General features: G+C 42.1%; 1 protein-coding gene across 1 annotated transcript; it reads right to left on the reverse strand.

Moving 5' to 3' along the window:
• Window positions 1-455: 455 nt before the first annotated feature.
• LOC115591343 (cell wall protein DAN4-like) lies at window positions 456-12,734 on the reverse strand. Its single transcript, XM_030433284.1, has 5 exons — window positions 12,378-12,734; window positions 7,076-7,318; window positions 4,962-5,459; window positions 3,426-3,583; window positions 456-2,555 (listed from the first exon to the last, which is right to left on the reverse strand). Exons 1-5 carry the CDS (start codon window positions 12,451-12,453, stop codon window positions 2,511-2,513), a joined length of 1,020 nt encoding a protein of 339 aa, XP_030289144.1. The 5' UTR covers window positions 12,454-12,734; the 3' UTR covers window positions 456-2,510.
• Window positions 12,735-15,504: the final 2,770 nt, after the last annotated feature.

The raw sequence follows: 15,504 nt of genomic DNA on the forward strand, positions 1-15,504 counted from the left end.
TTGGAGGATTGAGGTAGTGAAAGTGACCACAGACACTGCGCAGCTCATCTAAAGTCAGATTGTCTCACTACAAGTCCCCTCTAGCAAAAAGTAAATGGCACAGTGGAGAACAAAAGTATCTGTAAAAAAATCTAACGTTCTCTCTTTGTATAGCTGTTAATACTGTAGCTGAAGACATTTAACGAAGAAAAGGCTTGTTTATTTGTTATTGTGGTCAGATAATGGCTGATGAATCAGACCCTTCTTCTGCAGTTTTATGGGAAGCAGTGCACTGATTCAGTCATTGTTGGTCTGTAAAGAAAATGTTTTGTGTTTTGTCTCCAACAATAAAGGTCTGTGTAAAAATTGAAAGAAAGGAGCCTGACGTTCTGTGGTTGCTACTATAGATCAGCGCTGTGTTCTGATTACGCTTTTGTTTGTGTCTCAAGTGTAAGAGAATAAGAGAAAAACGGAGGGTGGTTTCAAAATACTTTTAATCATAAAACACAGAGTCCAATAATCAACATCTGGCAGCCAAGCCTCATTATGCAGCGAGGACACTTACAGTTTTTGACACCAACAGATCATCCCAACAATACAATTTAGAACTGGAAGTACAGACAACAAAGGGAAAAACTGAGAGAATAACTTAATTTCTGTTATTTTCCCTTACTTTGTGGCCTATCTGTTTTTTACGGTACAGTGATTAAATTGCGTGTGAAAGCCAGCTGATTTGATACCAACTTGGGTTCTTCTGTGGTTTTGTTTGCATCTTACTTCCCTCTCACATTTTCCTGCAAATCTGCAGGGCAAACACACAGCGAGGCGGATGCACAGTGAAGTAGCTGCAGTGTTTGTCAACTTGCCCTGCTGAGAGAACCGTGTGACGTAAATGAACACTAAAGCAGCAACTAAGATGGCGAGTTTCATGAAGATTTCTTTGTATGGTGCAATCTTCAGTAGTATTTACAACACACACGACAATGCTAACATTGTGTGTACCAGCCACTGGCCAATTTCAGTCTGCAACTGTCATTGTATGAATGAGTGCCTCTTGATGGTGTTCACGCTCAAGGCTAGTCTCCAAACACAGGCAAGTCAGTGCAGCTACCCGGCCCCAGAGTGTGTTTTAAATGGGGGTAAATCTGAAAGTTTGTTGGGGTTAGGGTTAGGTTAGGTTTTGTTTGAGTATACTGTAAATACAGCATACATTAAGAGCTGTTCCTCTAACTATCCAAGGCACTCTCTCCAGGACTCAAGACACCAGGAAAGAAACAAAAAACATACACTGCACATGTAAAATCAGGCCAAAAGACAGCAGGACCTTCAACAAAGAAGTAGAAACAAAAAAAAAGAGAAAACACTTAAATATCCCCTGCCATGCCTTCAAGAATCCATACACACACCCCTTAACAGATTCACACACCTACAAACACACACGCTTTAATGCCTGCACTGACATAGGCACAAAATCTCATACACAAAAATGTTTGTCCATTTTTCTCACTCCTGACAAATTAAAGTGCAACCTCTCTAACACTAGAATCAGGCCGTTTGTTATGTTCATTTCTTTTCTCCGTCCTCTCTGTCAGATCGCCAGACTGTCTCACATTAAAGGAGACATATTATACTAAATTTCAGGTTCATAATTTAATTTTGGATCACTACTAGAATAGAGCCAAAGTGTTACTCCTGAATAATCAGTCTGCTCTGATTGGTTATAGCTCACAAACGCCTGAGCCAGCACTGTGTTTTCAGCGTTCCAGTTTGCTTCAAATTATCGTGAATTTAGGCATAAATTATTTAAATGCGTGGCATGGTGACATAGTGTGATGTCACAACGACATAGAATTTAAGGCGGGACTACTGGCGAGGAGTTTGAGGCACTTCGGAAGCAGTGTTTTCTGTGGGAGAGAGGAACTCCCAGTGGCGCAGACTTTGGGCTTTTTAACTTTCAAGACTTTTTTACATACATAATAACCTATACTGACGGAAAAGAAAAAAACTGAAAGAGCATAACAGGTCTCCTTGAACTGATTACAGGGCAGTGAGACAAGTGCCCCCAGGGGAGAATCTGGCAGGACAGGCTGAATCTGTGTCCAGGTGCGAACCATCCAAATGATGGATACGACTAATGATGTGGCCTCCTGCTTTACAACTAACCTTTTCAACTCAAGGGAAATCACAACATATTACACAACACCCATACCCCAAAATATGGGCTGAAAAATACGAAGCGTACAGTATTAAACCGGGCCGTCGGCCTAATTTGTAATCACAGACACCAATATAGCCAAAACGACCCCAACGTGGGCGATATCTTCATTGTCCATTGCAGCTTCAATCATGTCTTTTCCTACATGTCATTGATGTAGATAAATGGATGCAATCCAGAAATTTGCTCACACCTACCCAGAATTCTTTCTGTTCGGTGCACATTAAGGATGAGAGACCAGGTTCGACAGCCGCTGCAGCGTGAGCCTGGATTCAAGGAGGGTGTTTGGGCACCAAACGCTTCACTTGTGCCTCCATCAGTAGCTGTACATGGACAATGGCGTGTCCTCCATCATATCGTCCTGCCCAGGGAAAAAATAACAATGTGATAACTAAATATGCATAGCTAATGTACATATATGCCAATACCTATGTTTACACAGTCTAAATGTTCCAGAGTACTCAGTTGTTAAGGTCGGTATGTAAGTTGGTGATACCAGAGTGTGTTTTGTGTTTAAGGCTAATAATGACTAATCGTCCGTCAAAAACAACTGATCTTATTCATACAGCGGCCATTGAAACCATAATGCTGTGACAGACATATTTCAAGCTACAACACCATTTGATAACTCGTTAGCTAAAGCACTCTAAATGTAAAGTGCTTTACAAATTAAATATATTATTATTATTATTATTATTATAGCTGATGTTAGCGTTTAACAACTTCCCAGCTAACATTTCCACTTGATTAAATCCTGTGTGTTTCACTTCCAAGTTTGGACAAATGTCTCCGAGATGTGTATTGATGTTATTTTTTCCTAAACATATCGTATCCAAACAGTATTGTACCAAACAGTAAGCTAGAATGTGGTTGAATGCTAACGTTAGCTGACGACTAATGGAGGTTAATCGGTTATCAAATCTGTTTTACCTTGAAATACGGTGTGATGTGCAGTCGGGTTAAGCTACCCGTTGTCTTTATAGTTGCTAATCAATCAGGAAGCAGTGAGATGATTACAATTTGTCAAAAGTTTATAGGTTTATATGGTTTATATGATTTGAACCCTACAACACAGCAGGGCCACATTTGAGCCTCCCATCCCCAGTGTGACGTCAGCGGAAAAAAGGCCGCCATGTGCATGTGGTCTATGGAATGGCGCCCGTGGTTGGTAGCAGTAACCGCACAGTGACGGTGAGTCACAGCGTTGCCTGGATGTCGAGGACGTGCTCACCATAGGTAGATCCTGCAGCCTGCGGAACTCCGGCCGGTTGTCTCTTCGGCGCAGTTTGAGGAAGAGGAGCAGAGTGATGATGACAGCAGTGATGATGAAGGCTGACACCAGGCCAGCCAGTAGGGGGTCCAATGTCGGAGTGTTATGTACCATCGTCGCTGGGAAAAAAACAAACACAGGAGATAACTGAGTAAGGCTTGTTCCTCCTCGAACATGCTGACACTCAAGTCTGCGCCGTATATGACTTCTCCCACTTGGAGTCTCTCAATGGAAACAAAACAAAAGACGCAAGTCGTGTTGTCACGATTGTAAAACAACCACCACTACGATGTATTAAAAGTTTTATTCTCGTTGCGTTGAGCGTGTTTGCTGACTTGCTTTGTCACCCTCTGATTCTCTCTCAGAAGCTGCAGCAGCGGGCGACCAAATGAAAAGCACATTTTGGGATAATGTGTCCGACAACTCAGCCAAATACAGTACATACGTAGTCGATTTTAGACTCTGTAAGGCAGAAATGTTACATATCTTTTAATGTGGTGCAGGAAGTTGGATTACAGCTTCCTAAACGGTTATTTAAAGCTGTGACTCGAGCTAAATATAGACCCAACAGCAGCATGTTGAGTGTTCATCATGTAACTCCATACAGAAATGTCAAACACAGGAGGGTGATGTTAAGCTTGCCCGTACTTGAGCTCTCTGCTGAACAAGGACATTAATTTACAGGAGAGAGTGCGGTTCAATACAGTGGTTTAATCTTGACCTTTTTATGTTGATGTCTCTCTGTGTTTGTATAATTCTGTGCAGGAAGAGTTTGTGCCTGTTTTTTTGGCAGCGTTTTTCTGTATATGGATGTTGCCATGGAGGAATACTTTGTAAACGTAGCTGTTTTTTTCTGTTTTTTTTTTCTATTTTTTTTTTTTTATATCCTTAGTTGAAAGTAACAACAACCACAGAGGAGCGTACGCTGCCTGCTCCTCTGGCTAATGGAAAAGAGGCGACGTGCCAAGCGTGGCCTAATGAAACCACACGGAGTGAGAAAAGCAGAGAGAATTTTATATTTTCAACCGTATCCAAGCAGGCCGGTCAACTTCCTTCTTTTTTTTTGCGATCCTGGGAAAAGTCCTGTCGATGTTCAAAAACCGAGTTTTAAGATAAAGAAACACATGGATGCATAAATCATGTAGCGCGCAGACAGAGGGCGAGAGAGACAGCAAAAGAAGGAAAACAGAGCATTCTTGAGGCCTCCAGTCCCATGACTGCCTCTGTCCCTTTCCCAAACAGAGCCATGATTGTGGAGTGCTTGGTGGTGACAGTGCTTGTAGAAGATGCAGACGGGAGGGGGGGGGGACGCGTGTGGTGTGTGTTTGTGTCCGTGTCCGTGTGTGTGTGTAGACGTGAGGGCCGGCTTGTGCTGGAAAACAAAGAACAGCATCGCCTTTGTTGTCCAGCCGATTCACTCCTGGCTCTGTCAATATCCAGGCAGTGAAGCGTCCAGCAGGGACTCGTATACCAACACAGAGGATATTATGCACTTACTGTCGTTGAGCTGGGAGGGGTTGGCGTGGGATTTGGCCTGTGCGGAGGTGGTCTCAGGGTGTTCGCTGGGACGTAAAGATGTGAGCCCTTGAGAGGAGCTGGTGCTGGATGTTGGAGTGGACTGGGTGACGAGGGTGGTTGTGGTGGTGGTACTAGCGGTAGTTTCAGACTCAGGCTCAGGTGTTGGTACGGAAGTCGAAGAGGCGTTTGAGGGTGCCATGGGGTCGGGAAGTGGAATTCCGGCTGGGTGCGATGTGTTTGTAGGTGGTGTGGTGGTCGTAGAGGTGTCTGCAGTGGTGGTGGGAGTTGTGCTTGTGGGGCTGGTGGTGGTGGTGGTGGGGCTGGTGGTGGTGGTGGGGCTGGTGGTGGTGGAGGTAAGTGGGGTTGGAGAGGTGGGGGCTTGGGTCCCAGACGGAGGGATCGTAGGCTGCGGCATCATCTGCTCTGTTTGATTCTTTTCAGGACCTTTAGCCTCTGTGGGAGCAACAATGTCGGTCCCTACAGAAAGAGACAAACAACTCTGTCACAAAAACTCTGTTCTTGTTTTTCTCACAATACAAATACACAAATGCAACGATTGCCATGAACCGCTAACATTCATGGTCAGCAGAGGATGAATTCCTGTGACACTGGCGATGCCTCCACGCTGCGAGGCATGATCGTGTGATCTCACCAATCCATCTTGGACATCGAGCTCTGCGCTTGTGTCTGAAATCGTCATCTTATGAGTAGCTACTGGCAGGCGTAGTCGAGGCGTAGTTGTGACAACCAGCGCGAGAAGCGACCTCCTCTAGAGGTTAGCGTAGCCACTATAACATCAGTTATATCAGAGCTGGCGAGAATAATTCACTGAACGACGAGCACAGATCAGCGCTGAAGGCTGTTATCGACTTGTACGTCAGGTTAGTGATCCATGACTTCTCCTATAGCTCCATGCGTGAGGTTGAATTGAGTTATAGTGAAATGTCTCCCCAGCTATTGGATGGATTTCTACACTGTGAAGTTGAAAATAGTCAGGAAAATAATTACCTCAGAATCACAATATAAAGCAGACTATGAAATCTAAGTTGTAGGATGTAAAAAGTTAAATAACTTAAAATCATAAGTCGACTTTCTTCCTCGATTTATTGAAGTAAAGTCACTTTGTCAGATTTTTACAATGTCATAAGCAAATATTAGCATGCTAACTAAACTTAGATGGAGAACATGCTGAACATTATACCTGCTTATCATCAGCATGTCAGCATGACGTATTACGTTACGTAGCATGCTGACATTAACAGTTGGCTCAGAGCGCCACTGAGCCACTAGCATGGCTGATGACTGACTGTTGTTTAGAATAAATCTTCAATGCTGAGAGCACCACGAATACAACTCACTTCCCCTCAACAGTATTGTGTGGTGGCCGAAACTAAACATAAAATGGTTGGACTGGATGGTTGGACGAGGATAACAACCCTTAAAGTTGTGCACATGCAAACAGCTCTCCAGTTCTTTCCACAAAATAAACTTTTAGTGCCTAAAAAATGTGCCTTGCCTCTGAATATGTTTATGAGTCTTATGTGTGAACCAGCACCAGTGTGTGCTTGTGACAGAGTGTGTGTGTGTGTGTGTGTGTGTGTGTGTGTGTGTGCGCCTGGTGGGGGAAGTATTTCACTTCTACCTTTCTCACCCCCTTGTGAAAAGTCACACAGCATTTAATCACTTCTCTCTTCTTGTCAACACTCTCTCTTCAGTCTGAACTTTTCTCTCGGTATATATTACCACTGCAACTTATTTAATTAACTTTTACTTTTATCTCACACCATCTCCCAGCTTCTCTCCTTCTCTGTGCTCCAGTTTTTTTTTTCAAGATCCGGGCTGAGCTCTCGATCTCTGTCTGTGTTGTGTTTGGCTGCCAACACTCAATCGCTCACTCCGTGGCCCACTTCTGGACGTGGAAAACGGAGATAAGGACTTTGTTAAATATAGCTCCTAAACTCCGAGCCACCTGCTGCTGGACTCTCTACTAAATCTGTCTGAAGTGGGACAGAACTTCTCCACTCAAACAGTCAGAAATCAATAAAAGCAACAGTAGAAGAAAACAGGATTTAGAACCGAGAGTTTTTAGTTACCATTATCGTTCTTTGTTTCGGCCGTCACAGAGACGTTTTTCACTTCTGTGGGTGTGTTTCCACTCAAACTGCTGTTGACTCTTGAACTTGAATTTGCGTCGGGGCCACTTGGTGACGGTTCAGTAACAGCATGGGTGACGTTGCCCGGGCTGGAGGCGGGCACAGGCCCTGAAGCTGGAGCCTCGGGAGCCGTCTCATTGCTGCTACTTACTGAAGCATTCGCAGCAGTGGTGTGGCCTTCATCTGACGGGGAGAGAGAGACAGAGTGAGATTTGGATGACAGTCGATCTCTGGTGATGTCGTCAGAGTCATTAACAGCTTATTTGCTCATTACTCCAAGCAAACATGAAACAGCACACGGCATATGTGCAGATTATAATCAGTCAGCACAGGCCTGTGTTTGTCCAAAAAACAATTAATAAGACTGAACAATGTATACACATATATTATTTATCCAGGGGAAGATATGTGACTGTGCATACTTTTTTCCAGCAAAGCAGTGCAGCACTCTAATAGAGTTACATGCTCAGAACATCCACAGTCCTCTGTTAATCAGTGAACTTCACTGGAGCAAACACGGGTTTATTGTCCTGCTAATACGTGAAACATAAGAACATCGCTTGTGCACACAGTGAATGGATCACTGGCAATTTTGGACTCTTTGTGGAGTCACTCAAGGACACCTAAATGTCATCTTAGCAGCCTTCAAATAATAATTACTATCCTTTATCATTATTATCATTATTATTATTATCATCATTTTCTGAAATCTCTCTCAGGATTTAATGGCACAGAAAAACACATGTAAGTTAGAATATAATTACTGTGCCCTTGTTACTGTATTACTGTCGATTTGATGTGTTTGGAAATGTATAAATGTGATTTTAGCGAGCGCACAAGCGATCTGCAACAAAAATACCAGCCCCCTTCCTGCAGTTATTTCTCATTCAAACATGACACGTGACACACTAATTTTTAGTTTGCAAACGAGACCTGCTAGGCTGGCCATTTCGCCATGCCAAACTACGAATACAAATGCATGGCTGAACGAAAATGGGGGCTCAAGTCGTAGCCGACAGCAGTACTCAAATCCACTGACAGTCATTATCTGCTCCCCCTCGTGCCAATGGAAAGTCAGGGTCAAGTTTCGAAGTCCACAAGAGACTTCTGGAGCTTCATTGGAAAACTACGTCAACAAATTATGCTAAACAACTCAAGTAAATGGGGACTAAATGGGGAAGTAAATGCATCTTGCTCAGTGAAACCCAAGTCTCCGGAATCCCTGAGTAACCAAACAGATTTTTGAAAGACATTATCTGGACCCTTCGCTGTAGCCACTGAGCTAAAAGCATTAGCAAACACCCAATCTGAAGTGGGTGCACGAGCTCGATCGCGCGTCAGGGGTGTAAATAATGCCTTTCAAAATCAATTTGGTGTCTCAGGACTTCCAGAAAATTGGATAATGCTGGACGAGCTGTATGGAGCCATTTTCATTTATTTCTTTGGCATTTTGGTTTTTTGCCGCACTAAACTTCGTTATATCCCTCTATGACACTATCCACCAGGAGTGAGACAGAATAACAGGAGTGACAAAATATATTTATGTATACTTCGGTCGTGTTGCACTGTACATAAAATATTTAGGAATGTGAGGATTGCCAGCTGTTTCAACTTTTATCTGCAGGCCCGACAGTATGTCAATTTTTAATCTGCTGATTTGTAAAAACACATCACAGTCACATGACGGCAGAACTTAATTTCAGAGCACAAAATAAAATGGATAAGGACTGACCGGCTACGACTCTGATCTGTGAAGTAATATCCTTTTAATGAAGATCTCCAGTCTCTCGTTCTCTCTCTCACCCCCATCCTCCCCCCCATCCCCCGGCCTTGATCTCTTTAGCACCACAGCACAAATCTTCATTTCGGTTTCTAACTGCTTCCCTTTGATAAAATCCAGAGCACTGTTGTAATGTAATGTCATTACCGTTCCATAACGCGCTCCCATGATGCCTTTCATTACCGCCATAATCACTCACGCAGCTCATCAGCACAAACACAGTGAGATAGAGCGACAGAGAGAGACAGAGAGAGAGAGAGACAGAGAGAGAGAGAGAGAGAGAGAGAGAGAGAGAGATCTGTTTGAACCCTGAATGATGCAAAAACAGACACACTCATAAATAGACAGAGGTGCTTGGCTGTATAATACTGGCCTTGTTCCCTCACTTCAGCTCTATTAGAGCTGCTTAGGTCAAATGGTGGAGAGGTATGTCTGTTTTGTATATGTGTGTGTGTGTGTGTGTGTGTGTGCAGAGCAGATATATAAAGAGAACCACTGTTTCCACTGTTTCACACTCCTCTCTCCAGATATTACGGCCTCTAAACTCACAATCTCTCGGGCGGTGTACGTGGGGAAGCAGCCCTCGCTCACTTCTTGACCCCGCCAGCGAGCCAACCGCTTTTCTGCGAGCAGATGTCTGCTGCTTCAGCACTCGACGCAGGAAGTGGCAATCAGTTATACCTTCTGTGTGAAAGCCAGCTAACTGCGGCTGCAAAGCCCTAATCAGCGCCGGCTTCACAGCAGGTGATTGTGGTGATTTTTTTGAGTCGCAGAGATCATTTCGAAGAGCTTATCTCATTAACTAGAATTGGAAAGGTTGAGGACGGCTCTGTTCACGCTGCCCTCTGCCTTTTCACCCGCACTTATTTCAGATGTCTACTTCCAAACCTCCTGTGACCTCGAGATCTGCATGTCATGCCTCTAGGTTGTCATCTTCTGTTCCAGCCCTGGGTCTTATTATGCTATATAAAGTCACATTAATTGTTAATTTAATTGTTAGTTTATTATGTCATTTATTGCGTCCACTCACATGGACTAAAAATACTTTATTTAAACAAAGAACTTACATGGAACTTCGCAGACGTGTCCCATGAAAAGGTTTCCTTCCTCACACGCAAATAATCTTATTAGAATTATGTAACCAGAAGAACTAAAGGACATATAACTAAAAGCTGTAGCCCTTAAGTAATTATAGAACCACTGATACAGTGTGAAAAAAACGTCATCTTCAGTCTCAGAAACAGAAATAACAGGCAAAAATTAGATTTAAATTAGGCTACTTGTAGAACATTTGAATTTGATTTAAGTATGCAGAGGTGGGAAGCACAAATACTTTGTTCAATTTTTCAGCTATCTGTACTTTACTTGAGTATTTATTTTTCTTGGAACTTTTTACTTCTACTTCCTACATTCTGACACAACTATCTGTACTTTTCTATCTGTTGCACTTTCAAAACAAGCTCATTGCGTCAGTTTTAATGCCTTTGCGGGATGTTATCAATCATTTACGACGATTCACTGACCTAGTGTGTCGTCATTTGACATCCTGGAAATGTGACTCAACGATCAGTTATATTTGTGGTGCGTTTACAGACAGCTCGGACAAATCCTGCAGATTTTGCCTTTATGTTATCTTTGAGTCATATTATAAGTACATTTCAGAGCCTGTACTTTTTCACCTTTACTTGAGTTAAGAAGTTGAATCAGTACATTAAGTACCGGTGCTTCTACATGAGTAAAGAATATATGTACTTTTGCCCCCTCTTTATGTATGTTTTTACATTTGTCATAATACATCTGGTTGTTTTAGGTGTTTTTATATCAGTTTTTTGTATCGTAAGACTTTGTTAAATGACAGTTATCTAGGTTACTAGCTCGACAACTTCTAAAAACAACACAACAGTGTGATTTCTTGGTTTGAACAGAGGCCAGTCACCATGAAAGAGGCACTATGTAGATCAAACTCAGAACTGTAATATTAACAATATTAATGAGGTAATAATACAAACTCCGGGACATTTTCTTTCCCATAATTGAATAAACAAGCTGTTCCGAGAGGAAAATAAGGTCCCCAGTACACTGTTTGATGCTAGAATGGTGGCAGGGTCCGCCACATATAAACAAAGTAAAACAGAATGTTATTGTTTTGTCCTTTGAGCTCAGTTTGTTTATTCACTTTATTCAGTCAGAGAGTTTGTTTATTTAGTTTGTTATGGCATTAAAAATTCATCCAACAACAAAGATCTTTTTCTTCTGATTAAATATTCTTCCCCAGAACTACATAGTGCATCTTTAATAGCGAGACGAAAAAGGCTTTTGAGACGGACTGGATATTTTAAAATGTTTTTTAAACGGGATTTCTTTTTCTGGACGGTAATTGAAGGCTTAAGCCTATCGAGGATGTTAAGAAACAGAGACGTCTGCCCTTTTCTCAGAGTCACCATGAGTTACTGAGAGAGAGAGAGATCTGGAAACAAGACAGTGAGTAGGTCTAAATCTTTATCTGACGAGCATCTACACTGTGCGTTCATGCAAATACAGCCCCATATTGTATCTGTACTGTATAAAGTCTGTATAACATATAAAGTCTTGTCATAAAGTCTGTTTATAGAGTCTCCATACTTTACTACAGAGGCAGGCCAATTAGCATGAGCCCAGTGAAATGACAGTGTGCTGCTGCAGACAGTTAGAGGTGTCATTTGTCACAATGTACTCCCCTGCTCATTTACAGCCAATAAATGTCCCCCAGTGGAGACGAGCTGTTTTCTATTCATTTGAATCTCAGGCTCGAGGAGCCGATGGGACGGTTCTGCCCAATAAAATCTTTTCAAATGTCAATAGTCTCATTTTCCTTTTACGCGAGAGACACTGATGGAGGGAGGGTGGCGAGGGACGTAAAGAAGCAGGGGAAGGAAGAGGAGGAGGAGGGTGATTAAGTGTTTGTAACAGGTAGGAGAAAAGGCGGAAGGTGGGTACGAATGAAACACAGGATGTGTGAGAGGTGTGCAAACGTAATGCAAGCAGAAAGAGGAAGACAGGGAAGGAGGGGGTGTGATGTGACAGATAACGTGTGAGGCTGGTTGAAAAGAGGATCCCATGTAGGGAAGACAATTTGAATTTTAAAAAGATACTATTTGAAATGAGGCGAGGCCGGTGTGAAACAGGCCCGGCTGTGAGTGGGACAGAGTTTCGTCCACCTCTGGTCTGAAGGAGGAAGTGAAGTGTCCACACTGTCTCTCACTTCAGCTTCTGTTAGTTTGAATCTCTGCTGAGAGACATCACAGGTGAGAGAGGCAGGTGAGACTGGTGGTGTGTGTGTGTGTGTGTGTGTGTGTGTGTTTGTGTGGTACTGTAAACCAGTATCACATTTCTTCTAGCACAAATCACTCAAAGTGCAAACAGGGAGACTCAAATTCAACAGATGAAACAAGCACATTAACAAACAATAAAAACACTACCTACCATGTTCAGCTGATCCCAAGTTGATAACGAGCAGCAGCGCGCAAAGAGCAGCGCAGAGTTTGCTCTTCATCATCATCCTCTCAGTCCTCCGGCTACACAGCGAGAAAAAATAAAAACCGGAACAAATGTGGCCTCGCCTTGTTTTCTCAGGACTCTTCTCTCTTTCTCTCTCGGTGTGTGTCGCTCACTGTCCGACCCGCACACTTTGACGGAGTAGTTGGAGAAATCCCGGGCAGCTGTACGCTGTCCTACCCACTGCATTCACGGCGGCTCTGACACTGTGTGTGCGTGGCTGGAGGGACTGAAGGAGGAGTGTGTGTGTGTGTGTGTGTGTGTGTGTGTCTCACTCTCTCTCTCTCTCTCTGCCACGTGTTCCCTGTTCAAAATAGTCAGTGGCTCTGACTCGGTGCCATGACGCTGGTGATTCTGTGAAGAGACTGACACCTACCCACACAGCAGCGCACAGAGGGCAGGAGGCGGATCAGTCACAGGAAAACCTGCAACTACAACGCCGTGTAGTGCATCAACACACACAGAAGCCACATAAATCAGTGCACACTTGCATCCGACATTTTTGTGCATTTCTTTTATATATACATATATATATAGGCTAGGTCTAACAAAGATAGTGCTGTTTTGCAGGGGTGCAGCTAAATCCCCGGGGGACAAGGGGGATGTCACCCATTATGCCCCCCCCCCCCCAAATAAAAAAAATGCCTGTAAAGATTTTCATCCGAAGCGTTAGGTTGTATGTCACTGCGTCATGTTTCAGGAACCGGTCGTAACAGAAGAGAAAACAACAATAGACCGATTGTGTGTGTAAAACTTTTGTGCGTCACACCCCTCGCAAACATGACACATTGAACTATCATAAAATTGGAAAGTCTAGAAGAGCCGCATGATTCTCCGCCTCCAACACTGTGTTCAGTAATAACACATCCTTAATAGACCTCATCACAAGTTCCTTCGTCATTTCCGCGCCACCACCAGATGTTTACAGCACCTCATCACTTTGCGCGGCGAAATTTAGCTCATTCACCCAGGTGTTCACCTCATTCACAGCCGAGTCGAGTCGATGTTATAGAAACCCGGGTCACCTGCAGAGTCATTTGACCCGTGTGTTTATGCATAGTTTACCCATTCCCCTTGCACACAAAAGCCCAATCTTAGCGGGTTTAAGAGGGATTTTTGACCCTGGGAAAGAGGCTATAAGTGTTGAAACATGATGAGCACATAATTGTTCAGATGCAAAAAGGCCACAGTCCACCATAAAACACATACGCCGCTGTTGCCTTTACATCCTGTAATTATGTTTGTGTCTCATAATCATACATTATTGTTCTACACTCTCATTCATCTATTCATTATTATTATTGTTATTATTGTTTCTTATTTACATTTAATTGATTGTTGACCTTACAAGGACCTATTTATTGTATTATTAATAGGCCTATGTTATCATTATTTGTATTATAAGGGTCAGTAATGGCTTCTAATTGTTACATTAGTTGTTTCCCCTCACTTTTGGCAATCATTATGACTTGTGTATAAAGATATGAGTATATAAGTAAATCCAAGTATACATGTGATTAACATGGAGTCTTAGTCATGCTGAGGATTTAACTGGTCAACAATTAGTATATGACTTTATCCGGAAGCTCAAACTGTATCATCCCACTCTCTCACTTTTTTTTTTTCTTTTTGCATGACTGGCGCTTTCTCATGGGTGTTTTACAGTAGTGTGATGTCTTAAGTGATCCACATGGAGACGCTGTTGCTCTACAGCTAAGTCTGGCCTTGTGGAAGAAGCTCATATACTGCATAGTTGACAAGCATGGTAAATATATTGCTATAACTTGACTTTCACTGGCGGTTCCAGTGAGATGACACTATTAGACCACAGCCCACAATGACTTTATTCACCTCCACAGGGTTTCATGTTTTTCTCGAGGTTCCTTAGATATTTTCAAAGAATATTCTTTAAAAATGACAGCTGAATAACTGCACAAAAGAACAGCCTGTTTGCATCATTCTTCATAGCACCAGAGCTCCTCATGTAATTCACTGATATGGATATTATATATTTTTATGCTTATATATCTTCTGTACCTGATCATATGTTACACTTTACAATTTGTGTAAGAGATCTTTGTGTGCCAGACCCAAAACAACAAAACATACATGATCTTAGTTAAATGTTGGTGTGCACTGGAAGGATCTGGCTTAATTTCTAGTCATTTCAAGTAACACATTTTCTCCTCTAGTTGTGAGGGTCTCATCGATCTCCATTTCTGAATAAATGAATTATAATACACCAAATCCCAGGAAAGCCTCCCACATAAAGAATAAGATAAGATAACTTAAAAAACAGCGAAGTGAAATGTTTCTGTATGTGTTTCATTGTTGCATTCAGTTTCTCATCAAAGCATAACTGCAGGTTTACTTGGTTTTGAGGGTATGTAGTTTTGTTTTCATTTCAGTCAGCACTATTTTTCAGAGGAGGCTGGAGTTTACATACTACATTTGGCTGCAAGTTTGTATTTCTTAACATTTAATTGCATATTTAGTGTTGTTTTTATACATATATTGTTTTTATGTCAGAGGAAAACATAAACTGTATTCTAGTATTTGCGAAAAAAGAATTTCAAGTCAGGTAATTTACTGTCATGTATACTGAGAAACAATACAGAGTAAACACTCAACAGTCAAGCCAAACACAAGAAAGTCTGGTCTAAGGTGAGTTAAAACAAGAAGGCAGAACATAAAATGTGAAAACACCCCCCAACAATCTAAAAGGTTTATTAAAAGTAAAAGGAATGAAAGTGATAAAACGGGCAAAGTCACAGAAAAGGGAGGGAGAAGAAAGAGAGGAAAAGTTAAACAAATAAATAGAATAAAATTAGAAATTAATAAAACCATAAAACAATAAAGAATGATTAGATGATGACATTTCATCCAAGGATTAAAGAACAGATAAAATGATTATGAGCAGCAAAAAGAAAAAGGGACAATAAATAGATAATAATAAGAAAATTAAAGCAGGAAAGGACGGTGAGATGAAAGGAAAAAAGATATCATAAGGTAAGAATGAGAAACATTAGTTGATGAAAGATGAAAAGATGAAAAT

Source organism: Sparus aurata, chromosome 11 (assembly GCF_900880675.1).
Source record: "Sparus aurata chromosome 11, fSpaAur1.1, whole genome shotgun sequence".
Taxonomy (NCBI): Eukaryota; Metazoa; Chordata; class Actinopteri; order Spariformes; family Sparidae; genus Sparus; species Sparus aurata.